The sequence below is a fragment of the Aptenodytes forsteri genome, unplaced genomic scaffold (assembly GCF_000699145.1).
Source record: "Aptenodytes forsteri isolate BGI_AS27 unplaced genomic scaffold, ASM69914v1 Scaffold290, whole genome shotgun sequence".
Taxonomy (NCBI): Eukaryota; Metazoa; Chordata; class Aves; order Sphenisciformes; family Spheniscidae; genus Aptenodytes; species Aptenodytes forsteri.
This window is the reverse complement of record NW_008795244.1, coordinates 79,949-90,392: the sequence shown is the minus strand read 5'-3', so window position 1 is coordinate 90,392 and position 10,444 is coordinate 79,949. Positions and strand designations below refer to the sequence as shown.

Below are 10,444 nucleotides of genomic sequence, written 5' to 3'. Positions count from 1 at the left end.
AAACCTGGCAAAACAGCCAGTTTGTCCGTTACCCAACAACCAGCATTATTTTGGATTCAAAACTAGAAATTCTAGCAAGTTGGGTCTACAGATTGACACACAAACTGTTACAGGGCATTAGATTCAGCCCTTTGAGAACATAAAGCAGTGCTTAATAGATTTCTACCAGCTGTCTGGTCAGCAAAAAACCACACCCCAATCCTACACAAACACAGCAGAATGGCAAATCCAGTGCAACCGAGTTTTCAGTAGCACATAAGAAAAAAACCAAATGATTGGCTTTGTTGAGTCTACGCAGTGGCTGACCACTTCCAGAAATGTTCATTTCCCAAATAATGACCAACAGGCTAAAAAAAAAAAAGCTTTAAAACTTGTCAATACTGTCATTTATATGTAAAGTTTAGATCTTTCAAGTTTGTTTATAAAAACAAGAGGAAGCTGACCAAATGTTTCATTCCTGTTATAGCACTCATTCATACAGAAAATTAAAGGAAACTGAGACAGAATAATTTCAATCTAGCCAGTTATCCACAGAACTATACTTTATATACAGTTTATTTCACTAGAGATTTTAATTTTATACATAGTATAAAGGGGTATCCTGATATCACACATATAGTTACTTTACCGTACTGTTTAAGAACCAATTTTTTTACATAATACAGTATTAAGTACCATATTAATTAAAACAAGTCATTTTTTTAAAAAACTACATATAAATGGATGTTTATCATATGCACAGTGCAAGAATGTTTTTATGTCATTGTAATCACAAAATGTGAATCTAAAATACAACACTGATTTAAAACTAATTTATAATTATGATGCTCTGTGTTGTAGACAGACTGATTAATCTTTGTTTGAATTACCAAGCAATGTTAAGTTCCAGACAAACAGCAGCAGCTCAAAATCATGATTTCAGAAAGATACCTTCCACAGTAACCCAAGTTTTACAAAACACCGGTTTATCCCTACTTCTGATCTTGACAGTGTCTTAAAGAAACAGAAGAATGGCACAGATTTCATTTGGAATTATCTGGTAACTAATGCTAAACAAATTCTTTATTACTTCCACACAGGAAACCTTTAAGGATGATCGAAGAGGTAAAGATTGAGAGGTTTATGGGCAGAATTCTCAGAATTTTAGTAACGGAGTACAGGATTTCTCCTCTACAAATAGGAAGAAAATACTGTAATATAAATCAGGTTGTAATATTTACAGAAAACAATTGTGGAAAAGAAAGCATTCATAATGTAAACACGTCAGAAACAACTTCTTCATTTTCCCTTTTGCAGAGTGGGGCAGTGGATGAATATCAGCTAATAAGAACCAGATGTCTTCCTCAGAAGAACCACTTCACCATCACAGAATATATGTGGTAGTTGTTGAGAATTGCTAACATGTTTTCTCCCCTCCCTCCCCCCAAAGTTTCAAGTTCAATAAATAGTAGAAAAATAATCCTTTACTTAAAAATCTTGAGATGCACTGTCCCAGGTTCCATACAGCAATTGTCGGAGCAGTGAACTTTCTATGCGCGAAACAAACTGCAGAGAAACCAACAGCCTTTCCCCCCCACCGCCTCTGTCTGGCACTTTTTTAGTCTTCAGCTGCACAGATTTCTGCTCTTCCAGTTAAGGAAACCAAATCATCTCTGGCTCTTTTAAGCTCGCTCTCTCCTCTTGGCTCAGCATAACAGGGCTTCCAAAGCTTCAGCTGCTGTATAAACTTGCATCCCTGTTTTTGGAGGTCTAACGTGCCTCCTGCTCCATTTTATTAAATGTTATGGCAGGTCCATTCATCAAGCACATTTCCCTTCCATTTCAGAGCCAACCCTACATTTATAAAAATGTAAAGCTTTTATGCCTAACAGTTTACTCAGGAAGTTAGTTAAATCGTTCCTGGTGAAAAGCACAGAAACAAAGCTGCCCGTTGCTGCATGGATCATTGTTCACAAGTTATGTTTCTTTTGTCGTTGTTCATTAGCATTCTGCATCCACAGTGTGTACCGTGACTGCAGCCTGTAAATGGTGGCTGTGGTGAAGAGTTGGGTGGTGTAACCGGTAGTGGTGAAACTTGTGACTCAATAGGGCAGCTGTTTGAGGTGGTGTGTCCAGGTCTAAGTCTTCATCGTGGTTTCCAACATCAACACCAGCCGACAATGGGTCATTATTGCATGGAGGATTTTCACTGTCTTCCTGAGGACTCATAGTGCTGTAGCCTAGAAAATAAATCAGCAGGACTAAGAATTAAAAGCAAGACTAAAAGGTCAATATTCCACGGTGCTGACTGCTGCATCCTTCAATGAATCAGACACAGTCAGTGCTTTATAGAGAATAAACCAATTGATTTTCTTTAATTAATAGAAAAAGAAAAAAACCAAAAAAACCCATCCTCTCCTGTAAGTTCATAATGGATCCCTTTCCCTGTCACCATCTTTGTTTACAAACTTTGGGGACCTCTGGTCTGTACCACCCCAAACAGTAAAAAGCAATCATGCTTTCAACAGTTTGTTACGGTAGAATTGCTAGCACTGATTTTAAAACAAAACGTAACAGAATTTTTTATGGGGTGGTATCTTTTAAGGTATTACTTGGATTTTTACAAACAGACAAGAAATAGGTGGGATCCACTACCATTACCTCTATTCCTATCAAAACTACATCTTTCCTAGGAAGGATCGCCAGCTGTTGTATCTGGAAGCAGCAAAACTTCTTCACATCATCTTGTTGTATAATCACAGTATTGTATTTTTAAGAGGAAGAGAGCACTTTTCACCTGTGAGGGTCTATTTGCAAAAACCAAGCATATGTTTTAATGCTGGTGAGCTTTCCATACAGGTAAAGAAATCTATTGAATCCACATGGGAAGTGTTTCATGCAGCAGGTCCGTTAAGTCAAATAGTACTGACACTTCCAGCTAAGCATGTGCACGCAGTGCAATTAACTCGAGGCTCTCCTTTGGCTAAAATATCTGCTACTGGAGTCTAAGAAATTTAAAAAAATCAGATCAGCCGCCTATAGGAGTAATGAGACTCCTACGCATTCACTGGGATATCCTAAGGAAATTATGTCACTCAGTGAGGAAGCCATCTTGTAACAGGTCCCTCAGAGATTTTCTGTCCCTTTCTTTTGAAGCAGGTGCTAGTAGTTACTGAGATTTGGATTTACCACTGAAACCAGCTGTTACCACTCAAAACCAGTTTGCAGTACAAACAAAACCACCTCAGTATTTCTAAATGCAAAAGCACAAACAAAATTTAAAAGGAAAAATATCTTGCTTCCATTAGAAAAATAATCCTTCTCAGAAAACTTTGGCTAAGAGATGAAAAACCACTAGTGCTTCTGAGCATCTCGGTCAGGTTTTCAGCTTGAGACCCCTAAAAGAAGTGTGTTAAAAATATCAGGCTAAGTACCCCAAGATGGTTCTCATTTCCCATGGTCTGAGTCATGGTTTCTAGCTGGCAGAGAGGAATTAGGGAAGAAGACTGGGCAGCCCTTTGAAGAAGATGGAATTACAGAAACTAAAAATAGAAGCGCACATTTCAGAAATAGGTAGACAGTTACCCTGCTAACCCTGACATGTTGACTAGAAAGATGGGAAGGATTTGCTAGGACTACAAGAAATGGAGCAAAAGGAGCATTAATCTAGCAAATCTGCCTCAGCACAGGTAATCTGGCCCCAAATCCAGGGTAATTCCTCCTAGAGCAAGATTGTCTCTCAGACATCTGTTCATCAACGTTCCAAAGCTTTGGCCTTCAGATTTCCTGTCCCTCAGCAATTCCGTTAGTGCAACCACTGTCTTAGTAATTGAACACGTCTGCTGTAACATACCCAGCCACTACGACACGCAGCTAGAGCTGACATCTGTGGCAGACTGCCTTGTCTAACCCTCCTCTTAATTTATATTAAGCCTCCTCATGAGTCAACAGCATGACACCCTTCTAACAGCTTTCAAGATTTAAGAAGACTTAGTCTCAGGGCATGAGAGATGTATCAAAATTCCCTGAACCTAAGCAGGGTTGAAGTGTGTGTGTGGGGCAAACACACATGGCTGAATACCCTTTGTTGCTATACATGTACATGGTTAATGTTGATCATTATTTGCTTAAAGGTGATGTAAGATGTCCTCTGCGGTGATGGTATGGACTGAATGTGCAACAGAAAGGCTAAGGAGGCACCTGACACATTGGTCTCTCAAATCCACTTTACTCCAGCAAATGCAGGTGTCCAGCACATGTTGGTAGAATTTTATGAAAGATGTGCATGTCACATCAAAGAGAAGAGCAGTAGAGATGCTGACTTGACTGCAAGGCATTTGCTTTCTTTTGTTAAGTAGGAGAAGTCCGTTATCTCAACTGAACATCTAGATTGCTTGGGTTGGTGATGGAAAAAGAGTGTGGTAAATGTAGCACCATTTCTGTCAGTCTGAATTCAGGTCACCGAGTGAAGCTGGCAGAACCCAAAATCAGACAGGGGGAGCACGGCATTTAGCTGTTGCTATACTACCGCTCTGACAAAACCAGCTCCCTCCCTGGACAGTATCATCTGCTGAAGGGTGTCAAAACTGTGTAACTGTGAAGCAATACGGAGCAAAGGTTTTTGTTTTGTTTTGGTTTTGGCAGCCTTATCTGCAACGTGCCAGACATCTGAAGGAAAGCAAGTAACCACAATCATTAACCTGGGGCCAGGGCGGTGATTCAAGGCCTTACCGTGGTCGCTCTCTGTTCCCGATCGCCCCCAGTACCGGCGTCTGCGTTCTGGGCTGTGGGCATGCCGCTCTATTACCGCTGCTATAAATCGAGTGTTACTAACTGGGAGAGAGAAAGAAACAGAACTGGTTTTAAAGAAAGTGCTTTTACTGAATTGTATCAGTGGGACAAATCAGGCACAGGGGGATAGGCTTTCTGCAAACTAATTCTTCTCAAGTACTACTTCTTTTAAGAAGACTGTCAAGCAACAGAGGAGTAGGAGTAAAGAGGCGGTGTTTAAACGTGGAATAGATCAAGATCCAGTCAAACTCATTCACCTCATCTGCTTGGATTAACAGAAGCTAGAGAATTACTGTGCCAACGCTAAAGAACCTGTGGCAGCACTGAAAGTCGACTCAAAATGAAACTAAAAAGGACTTGGAGAAGCAGTAGATGCAAGCCATGAAACTCAGATACGCTTATTTTTCAGCCTTTGAGTGTGGACACAGTTTCAAATCTTGGGTATTGTTTTAGTTCTGTTTTAGTGAGGGCCCAGAGACAGGGATCTGGTCTGACTCTGGAGCTCTCCCAGAGTTTAGGTGTACCGGCTCATCTTACAGTACACCAGTATCATATGCAAAATGCCATTTTTACTGAACGGTAAAGAAGTACAAGCATCCCAAATCAATGCAACTAAGATTTACTGCCACATTTGTTGAATGTACATGCCAGACTTGGCCCCTCCTTTCCAAGGCTGAGCAAAGGTAGGAGTTTTCCATACCCTGTACTGTCACAATTCCGATTTTTAAGCTGATCAGAGCTATTTCTGGAAGTGGTCATGATTTGGGGGGGGCCATAAGGGGCAATCCTCCTCCACACATAATTAAGATTAGTCTTTTAAAAGTAAAAAATGTAATTTTTCAGCATGAGACTAAAGGTGCACTGGAAGTTACAGTTTAAGTTAAAACATTGTTCTGTCATTTTCTACTGCTAATCAGCACACAGCTTCCTCAGGTATTTTTAATTCTAGCGTATTAAGAAAACAAATGGCTTATTTAATCTAACATTTTTTTTACAGCAAAGTGATTTGGTACTTACTGATTCCTCTGTCTTCATGGCTGTCATCGTCTCTCTCATCCCTATCATTTTCCAGGTTCGACATACGCACTGACATTTCTACACACCATTACAAACAGAAAAATGCAACTGTTAAGAGAAAAATTTTGGATCATCTTACTAACGGCTGTCACCCTGGTAATATAGTGGAAGCACTTTGCATTACTGTGTGAAGAGATGCAGTCTGAGCTTGGTGTGCTCTTTTTCCAAGATAGATGGGGCTAAGGATACTAGGAAAACGATACACCCCACCTCCCCCTGAAAGGAACAGGCTTTAAAGTTTTGAAGAAAGTGAACTGATTCAAAAGAGAGCCAGGGTATAATCAAATATAGAGGTAATTAGCCCTGATCACACTTCTCACCTCTGTATCTTTCTACCAGTATCCTTTCTCCCAAACGCAGTTTTGTCTCTCAGACTTCAGTGGTTTTATCTATCCATGTATAGATATTCCATGAACATCACACAGACCAGAAGCAGGGAACACAAGTGAAAAAAAAAAAAAGATGTCCCCAACAGCCCAAGCAGAAAGGGTGTGAAAGCCAAAAGCACCGCTCTTGTGCAGAAATAAACATATGCGATCAGTGTGCTATGGCAAGGTCCAGAAAGCTGTGAAGCTGGGCTTATCGTTTTAGCTCTAGAAAAAGTGTAACTTCAGCTTCCTGACAAGAACTGCATGTTAAGGTTTTTGGGCAGACTCTCCCTGGGCAGCAGCAGGTCTGGCTGCACCCAGGAGAGGGCAGCAATACACAAGCACCCTGGATGAGACCTGACTTTTCTAAGGGTTGGCAAAAGGGAAATAAAACGGGGTGAAGCATTGAAACAAAACCAAGGAAAGGGGTTTTGGATTTTTTGTTTTGGTGGGTTTTTTTGTTTTATTTTGGTTTGTTTTTTTTTAATTCCCACTGTACTATTTCTCTCTCAAGAGTTATCAGCTCACCCTGGGCAGCCAAAGGTGACATGTGCTGGTGACTCCTCCGATGTATCTGGTGGCGATATGCGTATACTGCTAGGACAAGCACCATAATGCAGCCCATAATGCCTCCAGCCACTGGGCCGACTGGTGCACTTTTGATCATGTTCAGAGTGATTACCTCATCTCCTAAATCAAAAGGGACAAAACAGAGGAAAAAAAACCATAAACACTCTGCAGAAAGGTTTAAGTCAACATCTCTGAAGATTAGAGAAGATCCTGAAGGCTTTTTAGGTGCTTAACTGCGCACACGCAGGACAGCACACTTTAAATAGAAGAAATTCAGAGAAGGTACATCTTAAAGACAGGAATATATAGCTACACTCAGCTACACATCAATATTTTCAAAAATGTAATACCCGCAACAGGCCTGATGCTACTTCTTTACTGATTGATGCACTATTTATGCTAATTTACCACTAGCATAAGAGATAAATATGTTATGTGAAACATGCTCTGAAACTGAAAGTTCACGTTATTGAATACAAACAGTTAAATGCAGCATCTGTTCAGAAAGGCAGAGTTACCTATTGCTCCCAAGTCATCCACATAGGGGCTCTTTGCTCCCACAATGCCGCCGAAGCATTCCTTCTGAGGGGCACAATAGGACTTATCCAGATGGGTCTTCCCATCACTGTCTACCATACACCACTCGCAGTCCAACACACCAAAGCAATCCCTGAAAATTAAAAACAAAAGACGACCATATTTGCTTTCAAGTTCAACACTTCTCGTTTGGCATAGCTCAGTCTATTTTAGAATCGTGAGACAGAGGGAGGCCAAAATCATCCATAAACCCTCACATACGTAACGTTGGGCCACAAAAAACTTCTCTTTAAAATGCTCAAGTACCACAAGGAAAGTTATACAGGGAAGCTGCATCTTCAGCATGCATCTTCCAAGTCTGTTTGCTTTGTTTTTTTCCTCCATCCCTCAGCCTGAGCAAAGGGTGAACTTCCTACTTGAAACTCCTCCAATAAGGCATTTCTCAGCATGGTGAAGTCTGACTACGGTTCCACCCTTTTTCTGCAGTCCTTTGGAACACGGAAGAAAGGATTTGGAAAGTCTGGTCAGAGCATGATATGTTCTAGCAATCTCAGTTCCCTGGAGACAGCTCATAAATAGCAAAAAATAAGCCCTCAAGCTTCTCTACGTAATGCCAAGAGTAGAGCAGAGAAGCAGGAAACTAGAAGCTGACAGGCAGCTACCATCCCTGATGTGCTCCGAAGTCACCGCTGTGAAAGTACTGTCTACTTTCTGTGAACACTTTAGTCCACGCATTCTTCCAGAAGGCAGACAAACACAGCAGCACTATCCATTTTGCTAAAAGGAAGAATTCGTTGTCCTCTCAACAGCAAATCTTCCACTTGCACAACCCTCGGTTCTGAGAGTCACAAAGTGTGATGGGAACGCCATTTGTTTGCTATTAGTGGTGTTATGTGACTCAAACAGGAATACTGAGGTCTTCTGTTTCTGCACTGCAGCATCATGTAATCGTTGGTGTGTGCTATAATATCTCATTCTGGCATCATACTTTTTTTTTTCTTCTCTTTTTTTTCTTTAAAATGTGTAAGGAAGAGCTATTTTCACTTAATTATTTCAAGAACACAGTATATTTTGAGGGATGGAGAACACCACTTTACCCGCTCTCTGTTCTCTGATTGCACTGAGTGTTAATGCACTGCGGGAGAGCATCCTGTAGGCTCGGATCGATTGCCGTGAAAGTCATTGGCTCCTGATGAACTTCACAACTCGGATTCCTATTATTGGGGCAAAAAGTAAAGCCTTGTATTATAAAAGTAGTCAAAGCACAATCAATGAAAAACATCATTTTTACCTATTACATATCATCTGCTGAATCATACCAAAAATACTGTCTATTCCATCCTGTATCACCTGTAAGTTAGCATGAAAAAACAAGTAATTTTGTTAGTTAACTTCTGTCACATGCTGTTCCATTAGAGGAGGTTGGTTCTCACCTGCTTTCGGCGTTAGTGAGGTTGCCGGTACATTCATTTACTTCCAGAGGGCACTCGCAAGGGCACTCACATTCGTTCTGTTCCATTCTTCAGGGGCAGAAAACACACAGAAAATGCATCAGACATTGCACCATGATTTTAACCCCATAGTGCAGCTCCGTAACAGCAGTTCACCATGGAGAAGGCTGTTCAGTAACCTTTCTCCTTCCCCCAGGAACACGGGGATTGCTCTATTCTGCACTGGGACTGAGGACAACGTAATAACAGAGCCTCTCTGATCTGTTACTCACCCCCTGAAATTTAAAAAGCAGACAACCCCTGGACAAGTCTCAGATCTAGATGCAAGGATCCTTCTTGCCAGTACAACAAACACGTAATGATGCTGGTGTAGGCAAAATCTCCTCCAAGCACCAGGATCCCCTCAATGAAAAACTATGTCAATCCACATAAAATCATGGGTATTAACATGCCAGAACAAAGGGCCTGATCCACAGATAACTGCCCCTGAGAAACTGAATCTGTCCTGTTTTTTTAACATTATCTACCCCAACGTATCAAGAACAAACTACCCTGTGTTTTAATACACTGATAATATGGCAAAGGATTAGAGGTATGCTAAGTCACCATGCCTCTTACAAATAGCATAGGTAAAGTAACTATTTTGTTTTCACTTCAGTTTTGCACTGCATGCTTTCGTTTAGCTTGTAAAATAAATGTGTTTTTATAAACCTTGAATCAAGAAAGAGGGAAGAAGTAAATGCCTGGACCAGCCCGTTCATTTCCAATCTCCTGCTCACCTGTGGCAGTTGAGGCAGAGTCTGTCTACCATACTGCAGGCACAGAAAGCAAGCGAATCGCAGGTCTCATTGACGATTCCTACGAAGGCATTGGTACCTGGGATTCTCGTCAGCCTGTACTTGGAGCAGTGACTGCCGTGCACAAGGTTTGTCAGATCACCCTAGGAAAAAAAACAAATAGTGTCAACTGTGTAGCAAGAAACCCGTTGTTTTAAGGAGCTGAAGACTTTCCCCCTTCCAAGGAAACCTACAGAGCTGAGGGAACACAAATGCACGGGAGTGCTGCCTTCACAAATAAGAGGCTTCTAAAATTGTTCATCAACCTGTTGAGTTTTGCTTCCAAGCTACTGCTGGGTGGAAAGACTCTGCTGAAGATAGAAAAAAATACGCTTAGCTTGTAAGCGTTACGAGATGTGGCAGCAGCGTTGAGTCCGATATCCCGCTGACAGCAGGTTACATCTCACTCCTCCGCATCCCTCACCGACCCATCCCCACTGTGCCAGCCATCAGGGACCTCCGCAAAGAGGCTCTGCTCTGACGGGAAGGCACCATCATGACTTGTTGAAACCTTCCTGGCACATGTACTATAAAAAAAAATACACCACAGCACTGTACAGCTGTGATCTATTTGGTAGGCAGACTCATTCCTGATTCCTATTTTCATGCCACAATCTTAAGCTTTCACTCTGTCCTATACAATTTCCTTTACAGTAATATACTTTCTATTTTGCATTTCAAGTGTGGGGAAAATGTTTAAGCCTACCTGACATAAATCAATGTATTCTGCCATAACTTTCAAATATTTTTGCCACTCATTTCCCACCTTCTCCTCCCAGTAATAATTGAAAAGTATTATTTAAAGAGCAGCTTCTCCCACAGAGCTTAACATCTT

The 10,444-nt window shown here is 41.2% G+C and overlaps 1 protein-coding gene across 1 annotated transcript in view; it reads right to left on the bottom strand.

Moving 5' to 3' along the window:
- Nucleotides 1–536: 536 nt before the first annotated feature.
- CACHD1 (cache domain containing 1) overlaps nucleotides 537–10,444 on the bottom strand; it is a 75,177-nt gene continuing 65,269 nt past the window's right edge. The window contains exons 19-26 of the mRNA XM_009278720.1: nucleotides 9,553–9,713; nucleotides 8,756–8,842; nucleotides 8,420–8,536; nucleotides 7,304–7,455; nucleotides 6,744–6,905; nucleotides 5,788–5,865; nucleotides 4,711–4,812; nucleotides 537–2,219 (exon numbers count right to left, since the gene is read on the bottom strand). Of these exons, the coding sequence (XP_009276995.1) occupies nucleotides 1,981–2,219; nucleotides 4,711–4,812; nucleotides 5,788–5,865; nucleotides 6,744–6,905; nucleotides 7,304–7,455; nucleotides 8,420–8,536; nucleotides 8,756–8,842; nucleotides 9,553–9,713 (1,098 nt within the window). The 3' untranslated portion in view covers nucleotides 537–1,980. The remainder of the gene's footprint in view (nucleotides 2,220–4,710; nucleotides 4,813–5,787; nucleotides 5,866–6,743; nucleotides 6,906–7,303; nucleotides 7,456–8,419; nucleotides 8,537–8,755; nucleotides 8,843–9,552; nucleotides 9,714–10,444) is intronic.